This window comes from Seriola lalandi, unplaced genomic scaffold (assembly GCF_002814215.2).
Source record: "Seriola lalandi dorsalis isolate HSWRI2012SDOR001 ecotype SW California unplaced genomic scaffold, Sedor1 jcf7180002054686, whole genome shotgun sequence".
Lineage (NCBI taxonomy): Eukaryota > Metazoa > Chordata > Actinopteri > Carangiformes > Carangidae > Seriola > Seriola lalandi.
This window is the reverse complement of record NW_019525239.1, coordinates 608540-624364: the sequence shown is the minus strand read 5'-3', so window position 1 is coordinate 624364 and position 15825 is coordinate 608540. Positions and strand designations below refer to the sequence as shown.

General features: G+C 40.4%; 2 protein-coding genes across 4 annotated transcripts in view; both read right to left on the bottom strand.

Moving 5' to 3' along the window:
- The window catches only part of wipi1 (WD repeat domain, phosphoinositide interacting 1), a 27146-nt gene extending 20095 nt beyond the window's left edge, over positions 1–7051 (bottom strand). Inside the window, exons 1-3 of one of the 3 annotated variants that reach the window (XM_023422879.2) lie at positions 6697–7051; positions 4373–4455; positions 1556–1725 (exon numbers count right to left, since the gene is read on the bottom strand). In XM_023422879.2, coding sequence (XP_023278647.1) covers positions 1556–1725; positions 4373–4455; positions 6697–6785 — 342 coding nt within the window. In that variant the 5' untranslated portion in view covers positions 6786–7051. The remainder of the gene's footprint in view (positions 1–1555; positions 1726–4372; positions 4456–6696) is intronic. The other 2 variants (XM_023422877.2, XM_023422878.2) reach the window with 2 other exon arrangements.
- Positions 7052–9819: 2768 nt separating this feature from the next.
- LOC111667247 (actin-related protein 2/3 complex subunit 1A-A) overlaps positions 9820–15825 on the bottom strand; it is an 11049-nt gene continuing 5043 nt past the window's right edge. Inside the window, exons 4-10 of the mRNA XM_023422897.2 lie at positions 14478–14700; positions 14148–14255; positions 13048–13254; positions 12796–12871; positions 11946–12136; positions 10854–10944; positions 9820–10008 (exon numbers count right to left, since the gene is read on the bottom strand). Of these exons, the coding sequence (XP_023278665.1) occupies positions 10003–10008; positions 10854–10944; positions 11946–12136; positions 12796–12871; positions 13048–13254; positions 14148–14255; positions 14478–14700 (902 nt within the window). The 3' untranslated portion in view covers positions 9820–10002. The remainder of the gene's footprint in view (positions 10009–10853; positions 10945–11945; positions 12137–12795; positions 12872–13047; positions 13255–14147; positions 14256–14477; positions 14701–15825) is intronic.

Sequence of the window (15825 nt, the reverse complement as noted above, 5' to 3'; positions counted from 1 at the left end):
CTCTGCCTTTAAACCAGCACCAGGTCTACACAGTTTCCTCTGTGGATTTAGTCTTTCTCCATGTCTTCTGTCTCTTCATGTGATCCCAGACTGTTCTTCTGGTCTCTGAAAGTTCTTTTTGACTCTGGCTGTATGTTTGGACTCGTCCCGCTGCAGAATGAATTTGGGACCAATCAGACGCCTCCTAATGGGCCGATGTGATGGAGAAGAAACTAAACACCTGAACTGCCTAAATCCTTTGCACACTACTGTATAGTGACACATTGCAGGCCTTACAACTCAGGGTCTGCCGTGCCAGAGAATTAAGTAATAATACAGGTTTTGTGTAAGGCCCTTATTATAATGTGTTTTACTGATACATACAGTATTAACAAACAAATGTGTAAGTACCACAAACTAACTGCAAAACAAGTGACTCTGGAGCCTTTGGGGCCCCTGAAGGTCAGTGGCCCTGGGGCATTTTGCCATTCTTATCATGAACTAAAACATATGTGTTAACATAAGTGAATACCTCCAGTATTAAAGGGTCAGTGAAAAAAAATCAGCCCCACAACATGATGCAGGTCAAACTCACCCCAGTTGTTGCAGCACATGAACCACATGCTTATGAAGCAATACAATCATTAGAGGCTACATGCTGTTTACAGTCGTGTCACATTTTTGTTTGCTGATCAAGTTAACAACTTTGCATGTTGAGCACTGGAAAAATATTTGGAACATTGCGTCCTTTGTTTACATGTTTCCAGTTGGTGGCGATGCACCAAAGAGACTCAAATGAAACATATCCTTTGTTGCAAATGAAGGGGTGTAATGGTTCTCTACGTGAATCAGCTCATTGGGTCAGCATGAACAGCAGGTCAGAGGGGCTCTGCTTTATCTGAGTTGTCTCAGTGTGTCTCCAAAGGGTCAAGACACAGACTGATGGTCATTAGCTGTCCAAGACACAAGAAAGCAGTCACTCAAGCCGCCATTACCCATGACAGTGTTACATTAACATATTAATTAGTTCTTCGTTAGTTACTTTTGTAACCAAGTTAAACATACCGTTGAAAATGAACAACAAAGCAGAAATCTAACCACTGTCTTGCTTGTCCAAGCATGTAACAGGGTTGTGTTAGAATTACGATGATCAGATGCCCCTGTTTGTCCAGGATTGTACTGGTTTCAAGCTGTGAGTCCTGAGTCCCAACAAATACCTGGAAACCACAGAATGATCCTGGTTTTCATCATTAACTTCCAAATTGTCCTGGTTTTTTGCACATTTAAAATAATAATTATAATATTATACTTGTTGTATCATGTACTGTCCCAGTAAGGACAGTGCTAGCCTATGAGTCTTATGTGCGTGTAATAGACTGTGATGCTGGTAGCTCTTTCTGACAGAACCTGTTAGGATGCTAACGGTTAGCTGGTCGCTCATGCTGTGTTCATGGCGTCCATGATGTGGAAAGGTGTGCTCTGTAAGTGTGATAAACTCTGAAACAATTGTCCCCCACCCTAATGAAAATGTCTATGGTGTGTGCATAAGCAGGGGGTGTGAAACGGGGTAGCTCACCTGTCTATTGAGCTTGACAGCAAGGATGTTGTTGGGATAACTGTAGTTGCAGATCTCTGTCCCCTTCTTGAAGTGGTAGATGTTCATTCGCTGCGGCATGGAGATGCTCACCACGACGACCAGACTGCTGGAGAAGAGACGCTCCACGATGTAGACATCTGGAGTCTCTGCTGGGGAAGAACAGGGGGCGGACACACAGGCACCAGACACCACATCAGACACCTCCAACTTCAAACAATGTCAATTATCACTCCACTATTTGTACTATGAGTTTTTAATCCATGGAAAAAAATTCCCAGAGCTTAACAAAGTGTTCATTCACTTGTGTAGTTTTCTACTTAGTTTTTACTTCCTCTTGTTTTTACAGACATGGTGCTTCTCTGATTACAGGTGTATTTTGGGAGGAGGCAGAAAGAGAAGTGATTGAGTCATCAAAAGGAAACGACAGTCTGAAGCTGGACTGAGGCTGCATGGAAAAGCCCCAAACCCCCACAAAGAGCTGACAGCCGTGATGTCTGTAGATGGTTTATGTCTCTGTCAGTGGCATTCTGCTGGTGAACCAGAACACAACACTCTTCAATGTTCACTTAAAATCTTCTCAGTGAGATCTGTCGTCCCCAGCCAGGCTGGACCTGCCCCGACCCCACCCGTTCCAAAGAAACTCTTCTCTTCTTCTTTGCCAACACACCAGAGCATGGTGTAATTACAGCCAGCTCGGCCTTGACTGAACATCAGGCCACTAAAACCCTAAAATGACCCAGTGAGCGATGCGATGTGGTCTCGTTGCTCCCGTTCACATGCACAAAGGATTCCCTGCCTCTCCCAGTTATTCATGCAGTCTGAATGTGTGTGAGCTCATACTCTGATTTAGCAGAAACCTGATTAAGATGTCTGGTTTCCTCCAAATTAAACTGGTGACTGCAGCTGTGTTTCCATCCAAATGCTGTGTGACTGTTAGGCACATTTAGAAAAGTGGTCATTATCTCAGTTCAACATGTATAACCAGACTATTAAAGGAACTCCAGAGTCACTCCACTGTACCTCTGGTTGCAGCTAATACACAGTTGTAACTGAAATAATAGTTTTTCTGCAGTGGCCCTGAGAGCTCAATGCACTGCAAGAGAAAACACATGCAAAAAGTGCTACAAATTCAGAAAACATCTTCATCATTTTGACAGCATACTGTATGTGCTGCAAATTCACACAACACAATGGAAGTGACGGGAAACTAAAAAGTGATGAACCTGGGACTTTTGAAGTTAAAAGCTTTGAATAACAATAAGAGAATAACTCTTTTCTTTTGAAGTTATTTTTTGCCTTAATTCTGAAAGTGACAGTGAGATAGAGATAGAGAGAGAGCGAGAGAGAGAGAGAGAGAGAGAGAGAGAGAGAGAGAGAGAGAGCAATGTCAGGGGTGAGAGAGAGAGAGAGGATGATATGGCACAAAAGGCCATGGGTTGGACTGGAACCCGGGCCACTGAAGTCAGGATGATGCCTTCATGGTGTTGTAGTATTTCAGGCTATTAAAGTTCAAACTGTTTAATGATTTATGCTAGTGGATATTTAGGTGCTAAGGGTGAGTTGTTGTTTAAACATCTGCCTCAGGGAAACTATTTACAACCACTGATAAAGATCACCCTATGGCCATGTGTAGGGGGGCAGCCAGAGGTAACAGAGGTAGATAATTGGTAATTTATATGTATACATTAACTGTCTTCCTTTGAGCGTGCTGAGCTTTAGGTTACACTTGAGGTCGTAGTCAGACGAGAAGGAGGAAGCCAGCAGAGCCAATCAGAAGACGACAAAACGCCCATGCACATTTCTTTGTTTGTACTTGTATAAATACACTGGATCAGGGAAAGTTAGGTTGTCAGACTGTGGACTGACCAACACTTGTTATTGGTTAGGAAAACGCACATCTGATCCAGAATTCTATAATTGTTCATTGCTTGCTGAAAAGATTCACTAAACAATTTGAACTAAATTCTTTGGTGTGGACATTCACTGGTCTTTTGAGTATTTTGAACACTGCACTTCAATGGTGTCTATTTGTCTTTTCTTAAGTTGCAGTGCATTGAGCTCTCAGGGCCACTGTATTTTTGTCCCCAAAGCCAACCAAGCCAGCTGAAGTTTCTCTGCTCCTCACCTGTGGAATGAGCTTCCTGATCACCTGAGATCTGCTGAATTTCTTAGCTAATTTAAATCAGGACTGAAAACAAAAATCACTACAACACCCCTTTTAAAATGGTGTTTCCTACCTGATCTTATGAATTTAAATATTTGATATATTCATTTATTCATTCATTCATTTCAAATGTATTTTTTATTGTTTTTAAATTCTGTTTTAATGTCATCTTAATGTTACATTTTTGATGTATTTTTGTGTCTCTGTAAAGCATTTTGAATTGCCTTGTGTCTGAATGGTGCTACAGAAATAAACTTGCCTTGTATGCAAACGTTTAGGCAAATTCCATATTTTACTGATTTATGAGGTGAAAAGAAGTTCATACAACATCGTGCAGACACTTAAAGATAAGAATTAAGTTAGCTTTGTCGCTAAGTTAGCTCCTGTTGCTCAGACTGAGGGGAAATAAGACTTCGAGAATGACAGAAGAAAGTAAGTTCCAACATATTAACCTCAGTAAGAGCTATCTACTGTATGAACAATAGGCAGTTATTTACTGTGGCTAAATGTAACCAGTGTTTAATCACTGATCCTTTTAGGGAAGCCTGAGGAGGTTTGACGTGGCCTGTAAGGACAGGTCTGTCTGGGACACATGAACTCAGTTTACAACCTGCAGTCAGATCCATACTTACCACTCTCATGGATGCAGTCCAGTTTATCCACCATGGTCAGAGAAAAGAGTTTGTAGCCAGTCTTTGTTCCCAAAGCCAGTGACCTGCAGTACACACACACACACACACACACACACATTGTAAACCTCCGATTTCTCTAGTATTTCAATAGCATACATTCTTATGAATCCACGTTTATGGACTCCGGCTGGAAATAAAGAAATAAAGGGAAAATCTGTGGTCATGTGAGCTGCATTCAGCTTCACATCACCACAATGTCTTCCCTGTTCCCTTCTATAGGAGCTGCCCAGTGGTGAAATATGTTGGGCTGACAAAACATCTCTACTTTCAGTTGTAATGGCGATGCAGTAGTTTAGCTGTTATCACATGACTTTCAGTCACATGGCAGCAGGTAAATGATAAATCTGTCTGGTGAGGAAAACCATGACATGTGGAAGAAATTTACAGACAGTAGTTAAGTTGAGTTTCCTCGTCATTAGGCGTTGTCCTCTAGAGGGGTTTCCAAATGTTTATTTATGCTGTAAAGTTAACATGGGAGTCTATGGGGATTGACTCGCTGTTGGAGCCAGACTCTATAGGTCATTAGAGGAACTGCAGGTTTTGGTTCTTCAGTGTTGGCTTCATTATTCAGCCCCGGAGGTTGATGCTTGGTTGTGACATAGTTTGTCCCGAAGAGGAAATGTAAGACACATTAACAGTTGATGATTTCTCTAATGATCTATGATTGAAATCACAATATGTCATCTAGACAAGGATCCTGAACTGAACATTTACTCAGGGTGACATTTGTCATGACAGCCCTCAGGACCACTCATTCATCTGATGTCTTATCAAACAACTACTTTTTGATGCTTCCTGTCCCTTACCCGCTGATATAGCCTCACACTGTATACACTGACTCAGATGACTTTAGTTTAAACAGATGATGTTTAACCTGTTTGAGACATCAGCTCTTTTTTCTAACACCAGTCATTTTCATAATGGCCACCTGTTCAGATCAGTAAATTCCTATCCTGTCTCATCCTGTTTCTCAACAGGAGGAAACCTGCAGCACTACACAGAAAACACAGAAAAAATATTTTCACTGTCCCTGCAGAACAAAGTCATTGTGTGACATGCAGCTTTCTTTCTGATCTCTTACCTATTTTGTACAATAAAGAGATGATTACAATTTTGGGGGACGAGATGAGACATTATACAGAGGGAAGGAGTAATTACATGCACGAGTCTGCCTTCTTCTGCTACCTGAAAACTATTATTGACACATGGGCTGGAGATGAATATGTAAAGTGAGGGCAGTTTACCACAGAGAATACATTTGAATACATGTAAAACTCTTTCACAATCTCCTGTTCTTATTTTTGGGTTACTCAGCATTTTAACTAAATGAGCAACACATCAGATGCACGAGTGAGGCGTATCAAACATAAAGCACCTGTCCGTATGTTTATGACATTACTGTTGTTTGACAAGGGGCTTGTGGCTTCAATGCTGCTGGTTTGAATCCCCAACAGGTTGTTGACATAGACTGCCACCTGATAGATTGACCTGATGCTTCATGTGTTGATATGACTTACACCCTTTGCTTTCAAAGTCCCTTCAAGGCTATTGCAGCACTTGCTATTACAACCATAAACCCTAACCTAAACCAATGAAGATGGGGGATTTGTGGGAGATATCTTGACTTGTAGGCCCTAGTTTGGGTCAGTCTTGGAAAACATGGAGCCTTGACAACATCACACCACTTGTGCTTTGGACAATCACACTCCAAGGGCTCAGTTTGTAATGCAGGCTTGGTCAAAACCGCTGTAGCACCAGAGGCCAAGATGTCCTGAGTTTGAGTCTCTGGTAACCTTAACAAGATGCTGGAGAACTACATTTCCCCTAATGCACCTCTATAGCATATTTTGTTAGACAGCCCCCCCATGATTTGTAATCACCCACATCTGTAAATCTCTACACTCCCGTTTAGTTTATAACTCAGACTTTGTCAAGTGTGAAGTCTCTGACCTAAAGCCAAGATAACGCCGATGACATCACGATGACATCATCAGGGTTATTTTCCCAAACTTTGGAAAGCCTGTCCAGAACCACAGACGACAGTATGCATCTGTTTTGACGTGCTGAATAGTGCTGCTAATAACCAGTGAACTGATGCCCATGTCCCTGTATGAACTGTTGCTGCTTTGTGTCACGCAGCGTTTTGTTTTGTGTGTAACTGCAGTTCAGGGTCAAGCCGCGTGTATTTGTCTAGTTTCAGGGAGAAATCAAGCAGGATGAGTCTTTAGCTGACTCAGCCGTTTGTTACCCGCCCGCTTGCTTACGTGGAGTCTTGGTTGAAAGAGGCGCAGCCAAACCGGAGCCCCGGTCCGTCCGGTCCGCCGGACCCGCCGGTTCCCTCCCCGATCTCCATCCCGATTCCCAGCGACCTCCTTCCCTCCCTCCGCCCTGGATTGGAGGCCTGGGATCGGCTGCACCTCTTCGCTCGATGTCGGCGGAAGACGGCTCCAATGTGGAAGAAATGTGGAACAGATTATGAGCGAGTGAGCGCTCGACGCAGAGCCGCAGTGTTTCTCCACTGGAGATGAATTAACACGATGTTTGAGTGCGGTTTCTGCGGAGGTCGGTTCTCCAGAGCCCGGAGGAGAAGAAGAAGAAGAAGAAGAAGAAGCAAAACAAGAACAGCTGACAGCGCCGCGTCATACATCCGACTCTTATGATTGGCTGATAGTGAAACCATGTTGTCGCTGGCTTCTATTGTGATTGGTCAAGTGTACAATAGTGTGTTTCTATTGGCTGAGAGGGTTTTGTTTGTGTCTGTCCATTCATGTGATGGAGCAAAATCACCAACATTCTTCTCACAGAGAAAAAAACAACGAAACTGCTCAGAAAATTACAACTTAATGTTTTCTTTCTTATCTCCAAACTACATAGTAAACCCGTCGTTTGTCCACATGTCGTATACGCATGTCCCATAACTTTGAATAAATGTAACTACAGGGCTTGATGGTTCGTTACTTGTCATTTTGCTCCAAAACAGTGATGCAGCGCTCATTTTAGAATTTAATGTATTTTAATGAAATTCAGAATCTATTCAAATTACAGATGCTAAATAAATAGATATCGATGATAAATGATAATGATAAATGATAAATATATGCAAAATATATCAGAGGATCCAAATGATCCTAGAAAACATCTTTCTTTATGTTATTTCTGTGAGCACGGCAATTGTAATGAAGTTTTGAATATGTTTCTCTGTTCAGGGATGAAACTAATATGACCAATTTAATTAAATCTATATGATTTGTTCTTCCGTGTTGAAGAAGTCAAGGGGCCTCAATGCCAACCCACAAATCCTCATTTCTACACCTTTTTCAGTTGCCTGGCTTTCCTCCACTGTTACTGTAAGAAACGTCAGCAGCAGTGAGAGGTCTGAGCAGAAGACTCAAAACCTTATGACAAAATCCTGACGTCAGACAACTCCGGGGTCCTGGAGATGTTTGGAGCAGGCTACTACGAGGGTAGTACAATGGAATATCTGTAAGACAAGCTGTATTGGGTTTTATGTGGTTATTTGAAGTATTTCAGTTTGAGCTTCTATATTATTATATTACAGTTTTTCTCAATCACATTGATGCAGTTCTCACATCAGAAACTTCATTCTCACCTCTCTTAATGCAGTTCTCAGAACAGTTCATTTCCTCACACACATTAGTATTTCTCATTGTATTTGTACAAGCTTCTTTTGTATCAACACACAGTTCACTACTAAAGACGTTTTCTCATTGTGTTGATGCATTTCTCATCTGACTCTGACAACTCATGAAAACAGTTTGTTCCTCCGTCAGATACAACGACAGACCTCTCACTCACTTTGATACCGTCCTGCAGCATCAGTGTTTTCAATCAGATGACTTTAAACTTTATTCAAATATGTATGAGAGAGCAAGGCCAGTCTCACACACACACACACACACACACACACACACACACACACACACACACACAAATACACGTCATATATATATGTACATATATATTTTATGTGGTGTGAATTTACTGTACTATAATTGATGCTATGTTCTAAGTTTGATTGCATATTTTTCTATTTTTGAATGCATAGTTCCATGTTCTAAATCTAAAGCTCTTCTGTCTATTGGTTTGTATATACATTTCCATACAGTGTTTTAAAGTGACAGGACAGTGATCTGTTCAGAGGTTGAAATGTTCCCAGTACAATAAACACCAATGCAGTGTTGAAATAGAATATAGTTATTTTTCCAACATGTTACTGTTGTAACTGTAGTTCAGTTTGTGTCTGAACAGTTTTTACTGTATATTTTCTGCACTTCTCTTTTATAAAGTCAGTCAAGTTTTTATCAAAACATCAAAACATTTGGAGTCTAAGTCTTGAAGCTCTGGTGAAAAGGTTTAATTCATTAGTGACAATGTTGAAGTGACTGACTGACTGACTGACTGACTGACTGACTGACTGACTGACTGACTGCATGTTTCGACATGTGAACAAGGTTGATTGTTTTAGAGGCTTTTGCACTGGTGATTTAGTGTTGGGAGAAATGCATTGGGTGTTTTGAGAACTGCATTAAGAGTTGTGAGAATGATGTTTCTGATGAGTGAACTGCATCAAAGCGATTGAGAAAAACTGTAATATAACAATATAGAAGCTCAAACTGAAATACTTCAAATAACCACATAAAACCCAATACAGCTTGTAAAACTCATTTAGAGCCACAGAGGAGATTATACAGAAGTTTCCACGTGGTAGCCCTGACAGCTCAACACACTGCAACTCAAGAAAACACATGCAAACAGACAAAAAACAAATATATGCAGAAAACAGCTCCATCAATTTGACAACACATGCTGCAGATAGTCACGACACAACAGAAGTGTTTCCACGTGACACTAAAAAGTGATGAACCTGCTGGGATTCCCTCATTCAATGCTTTTAACTACAAAAGTTACAACTGGGCATTGAAGAACAAGTCCCAGCCAGGTTCATCACTTTTCTATTTTGAAATCATTTTTTGCCTTAATTCTGAAAGCAACAGTGAGAGAGAGACTGGAAAGTCAGAAGTGTCCCCTGGAAACCCTACCATTGTGTTGGGAGTATTTGCAGCTCATGTGTTGTCAAACTGAAAATGATATTCTCTGAATTTGCAGTGTTTGTGTGTTTGCATGTGTTTTCTTAAGCTGCAGTATGTTGAGCTCTCAGGCTGAGGTGTCCCCCATGACAAGACCCTTCAAAAGAAGGACATTGAATAGCAGTTAGTTAGTTTTAGTAGTTAAGTAGCAGCAGTAGAGGCAGTAGAACAGTAACAAAAAATAAAAAACCTCCAGTATATAGCATCATTGTAGGTAAGTAAAAATGTGAAAATGTCAATTGACTGAAAACACAACACAGGAATGTGAAGGACACATCATTACACCTGTAGATATCCTTTTTATTTATTCAAAAGATGTTTTATACACAAATATCACGGAGCACATGTGCTGACAGTGTTTTCGAGTTAGATAAAAACATATCAGTAGTTCCATATTCATGCACATGGTTTTATAGCAGATACATTCTTTGGGATATCTTCCATCTTTATATCCTTTTCAGTTCAATGCTGCAAAATAAAAGTACAAACACGTTAGAACTGATGCTCCATGCTTCTACTGACAGAGAAGAGTCGTTCCGCAATATGTTAATTACAATACTGGGTGCCGAAATTCATACTGAACATTTAATCAATTCTTCCTTCAAAATGTAATCAGCATGAAAAACGCTGCTGCAGCTGCTTTGGACCATCACAGTCTCTGGGATGAAATTAGTCATAAAACACATTTCTCCACTCAATAACATTTACTCCAAGATAAACTCTTCTGTTTGTGGCATATTTACATAAATGATGACTGAACTGTTTTTGTCTGTGTTTTTTCCCCACTGATTATGTCACAGTTCACCCAAAATTACTATCAATGTTTTGGGGATTCGTGAATCAGAAAAGTCAGGAAGTGTATCAGTAATAATCTATCATAAGAATTACATGAACACATTGAGAGTTTATTATTTGTGTTCATAATTTTAGTGAAAGGAATGTGTCAAAACACATTTCTGTCATTGAATATGCTTGGAGTGTAAATTACCTCAAAAGACATAGTTGGTATTTGAGACAATAATCTTAAGTCTACTTCCACAGAAATAGATTTTTACCAGAGATTTCAACAGCATCTATTGGTCTTCATCAGTGAATGAGGTTCATTCAGTTGCAGGGTTGACTCAAGATCAAATAACTATATCATATATGCTTATTTTAACTGAAACGAAATAACATCACATTTAAATACCTTGGAGAGTAAATGTTTAATATATATATATATATATATATATATATATATAATCGTAATATTTACAGTCAAGTCACTAAATCACAGTTTCACTTTTGTATTGAGGAGAGTTTGACACAGGTACCTTAAAATCCCAGATCACCATGGCTCCATCCAGACCCACACTACTGTACTTCTCCACTTTGGCTTTTTCCCCTGATACAACACACATCTGCCTGCAGGACACAACATATTACAACACACAAGGCTATTACAAAAGCTTTCATAATGCAATAACATCAGAGCCCAGAGGAATAAAAACAGGATAGCTGGAAACGATTGTTGTGCAGACAAATAATTGAAATACGACCAATGGAGAGAGCACAGTCTTGTATTTGTGTATGTACACATAAGCAACATGCCAGAGATATACTGATAGTCCCTGACTTGACCTTGAGGATCAGTGAATGAGCCTCTGTCACTGCAGATCTGACAGAAATCATCGTTCTCCATACAGGTCTAAGTAGTTTTAATTACAGAAACTCTTTTCAAGATAATATGTGGATCTATTTCTGTATCAAAATACACAACACATTTTGTGATGCAGTGGCCATGGTTTTTGCAGGATTCCTACATCCTGTCTAGGATTATTGATGTCATAACAAAAAGTTGCTTAATACATACTGTAGCTATACATTTTCATTTATTTGTGTTTTACTTTGCACTGTATTATAATAATGTAACTGCACTGTGTATTTTCTACTTTTATGTTTGTCAATAAAGAGAGTTACATCTACAGGAATCTGTGGACCAGTTGGGTTAGCACTATGACAAGAAAGGCTTTTTGAGCTCATCCAAATACATAATATCAAATGTGGTAAATGTTTGGATGAAATGATAGGAATTTGAGCCAGACTGTAAAGTGGCCACATGGTGCTGCTATCGGATCCAGATTCAGAAGACTTTCATCTTGATCCTTGAAGTTACTTTTTGTAGTTTTTGGGACTTTTACTTCATAGACAAAAGGAATGATGGCAAATGAGGGGAGTGATACAATAAAGGTCTGTGGCCAAATCTGAAAAGGAGGTTTTGCAGTTCATGGCTCGCAACTTAACCCTTGGGTCACCATGTTGCCCAAATTTTCACCAAACTGCACTTGAAATCACAGTCAACACATGCCACTAATAAACAACCATTCAAACTGAAAACCTCCTTGGTGGATGTTATGATGCCTTACGTGATGCTGTTCTGGTGAAGGGTGCCCAGCTCGTTGCTGTCCTCCTCAGTGGCCCTCTTGTCCAGGTTGCGGAAGTGTTGCATGGCTGACATGCTGCCTTTAGAGGTCTGCTTGGGGATGTCCAGCTTCTTCACAAACTCCAGGGCACCAGGACCCTTATAGGTGAACTGGTATGGGCAACAGTCATGACCCTGACATTGACACAAGAGATTAAGGATGCAAGTAATAATAATTATATCTACATTCAAGTTCATTTTGACCATATCTGTGGCCATAAAGCTGCATTACTCAATTTGACAGCCACATACAACATCAACAGTCAAAATCTGAGGGTGTCATTCTCCGTAAATTCTAAGTGTTTGACCAAGACAATTCCCCCTTTTTCTTCATTTCTATAAGAATTTAAAATGTCACATCATAAACATGGATTTAACCCATGTAATTATGTTGGTCTGAATGGGATAAAACCACGTCCGTCTGCTGTTTGATGCTGGGCCGGTTGATGAGAAGACAGTTTGTGGTCCAAACCCTAAAAGGTCCCTAAAAGATGCCAAAGCAGCAGATTTATTCATATTTGATCCATTTCAATATACAAATATTGATCCTTTATGTTATTATTATTATTATTATTATCATTATTATTATTATCATTATCATTATCATTATCATTATCATTATCATTATCATTATCATTATCATTATCATTATTATTATCATACTTGATCATTAATATTGATACTTGAAGTACAGTGGGATATCATCTGGTCATCTCACTCATGCTTGAAGTTTCTGGGGACACACTCATACTATTCCCATACACACACACAAACATAGAGCAGGTAATAGTTACTGCAGCAACAATCTCAGTGGGGCTGACGTAGAGGACGCTCAACAGTGGCAGATGCTCAGTGGTCAGCTGGGTGACTCTAAACAGACAAAGAGGTGATATATACTGTCATGTCAACAAGCACTCATCATACGAAAAGACACAGGGAACTGGAGAGACACTGTCTCAAAATGAACAGGATACCTCATCTCCATTCCAGCTGAATGTTAACACGGGTCATACTGATGGAATAAGTGGCTTAGCAGCAGTACTCACTCCTTCTTCTGGGCAGCATCAGCCACAGTGATGCTGCTGTTGTGGGCCACCCACGCCAGATGGTCTCCACTGGGGGAGAAGGAGACACTGTGCACCCAGCCTCCACAGTCCTTATGCTCCAGCAGCACCTCCCCAAAAGGCATCTTGGCCCCCCAGGCAGTGGGTCCAGGCTTGTCTTCGATATCCTTGATGTAGGCTGAGAAAACCCTGTGAAGCAGGGACATGTTCACAGCCCCAAGGGTAAGAAAAAAAACTATTAAAGCAGCTTCATCTTTTAAAAGGTAGTCAAGAAAAATAAAATATTTTCTTAAGGCCCACACTTCTTAGATACCAGAAGTGTTTAGTAATCTTGCAGACTCAATGCTAGCATTCTCTGTAATTCTGTTGTCAACATATCCCATGAAAAGACCAAAAGCAACAACGTGTCTTGCAATATTTCCTGTGTGTGACTTTCAGTGCCAGGCGCACTGATTGCCAGCGAAGATGTTACAAACCGTTTGTAAATATGTAGTTTCATTTTTGTAATAAAAGCTCAGGAATTTTCTAAATGAACTGGTCACTAGTTTTTATGAATCAATACTCAAACAGGAGGAAATGTGCATTTACTGGGGACAATTTTCAGTGACAGATTAATCCACATTTGGTGCTCAGGTGAGTATTCTGGCAGCAGGACAGTGTGTGTGGGACTGACTCAAATAAACTACAATGTGTGTGTTTATGGTGATGAAGGAACATGTGACCCACAGCAACAGTGCATCTCATTTATGTTTAATTTAAAAGATTCTGGACAATAGTGGAGCTCTATGGCCCAGAGGAAGAAGATATATCCGGATTTGGACACACACACAACACTTAACTCAGATACATTCACTGTTGTTCTGGGTTTAAGTTGTTGATAGTGAGAAAAACATAGCATATTGCCAAACTTAAGCTCCGCTCCTTGACTATGTCATAGAACCCAATGGTGCTCCCACACATCCCAGAACTAACATAACTTCTTGGTGTATCATCCAAACATTTTTCTCTGGCTCTGTGTTTGTAGAACTAAGATTCCAGTCTGCTTTCCCTCCTCTACATCACTGTTTTGGTATCGGTCTCACCTGCAGTGAAGATCTGCAGACCCGGCTGCCAGTAGGATGTTGTTGGGATGCCAGTCCAGACACAGGACTGTGGAACGAATGGGCTTCTTGATGTGCTTACTCAGCCACCTGAAAGGGAGGGAGAATGGTCAAAACCTGTATTTAAATGTACTACTCAACAATCTGTATATGAGGTAAATATATACAGCGGGGTATACAATGTGGATGTCGGTGGTATACAGACACATTCCAATCTGTTTGTCCGTCACCCCTTTGAAGACACCGCCAGAAGACCAACATCAGTGATGTTTGAAAATGTGAATAGTTTAAATTTGATGATGTTTTTCTCACCAGTCATTCTCCTTCTCAAAATAGCAGACAGAGATGAGACGAGCACCGCTGCCCAGGGCAAACTTGTTTTCCAGAGGTGACCACTTCACACATGTGGCTGCACGGTTGATGCGCACAAGGACCAGGGTGGGTTTCCACACCCCATCCTTCAGACTCCACACATAGGCGTTGCGGTCAGAGGCACATGTCACAATGCGGTTGGACTCTGGGGCCCAGTCAATGCCTATGAACATAGTTATGAGGCTGTATCAAAGGAGCAATTTATATGCAATGATGCCTACTAGGAAATACTGTATATTACACCTTTGATTTTCATATATTTTACTTGAGAATTCAAAAAACTCACTAGATTCATATATGCAAATATCACCAAAAAATGTAGCTTTATTTATTTATTAATGTATTTATTTGGAAAATTCAAGGCTGCTTGTACGCCACATATCTTAGTGGTGGGTGTGTGGGATCAAAACCTCCTGACTTGAAAAGACAACTATAAAATTCTGCACATTGTACATCACTTTTTTCCTTTTTCATATGTTGGTATAAGTTCAGCCCCTTTCAGTATTTATAGATCCTCCCATTATCAGGCCAAGATGTTCATGTCTGCCTTGGATGGCCTGTTGAGCCCTCATCTCTCAGCTGCTCTGGTTCTCATACTTTTCTTTCATTGACACATACTGTATATTTATATTTCATCTTGTAATATTTTATTATATTATCTCTTTTTATATACTGTATATTATTGTAGTTATGAATGAGTTTGGAAAATTATAATTACTAACCCAGATTGCCTTTAGTTCATGTAGGCATGGTGAAATACGTGACTGGATTGTAAAATCCAATGCAACCTGAGGACCCTAATGGTTGATGTAAACCATCTATAATACTGGCATATTTCGCATATATACAGTAACAATGAGCTCAGTTTGTCTTTGTTTTCATATTTAAGGAGTTTTAATTTACTTCAATTTATATGCAGACTGGGAGGTGTACCTGGTGTCCCCTGTTTGGCTTTTCATTCCTCCAGCCAGACAGCCAGACAGCCAGACAGCCAGACAGCCAGACAGCCAGACAGCCAGACAGCCAGACAGCCAGACAGCCAGAACCGGAAGCATGTTGTGTTCAGGTTGTCTGTCCATTCATATGTCCGTCCAAATCTCATGGACACGATATCTCAGTAATGCCGGAAGTTCTTCAAATTTGGTACAAACATTCACTTGGACTCAAGGATAAATGGGCATTTGATTTTGGTGTTCAAAGGTCAAAGGTCAAGATCATGGTGACCTCACAAAACTTGGTTTTGGCCTTGTGAACATGATATCTCGAGAACTCTTCAAGGGAATCCCTT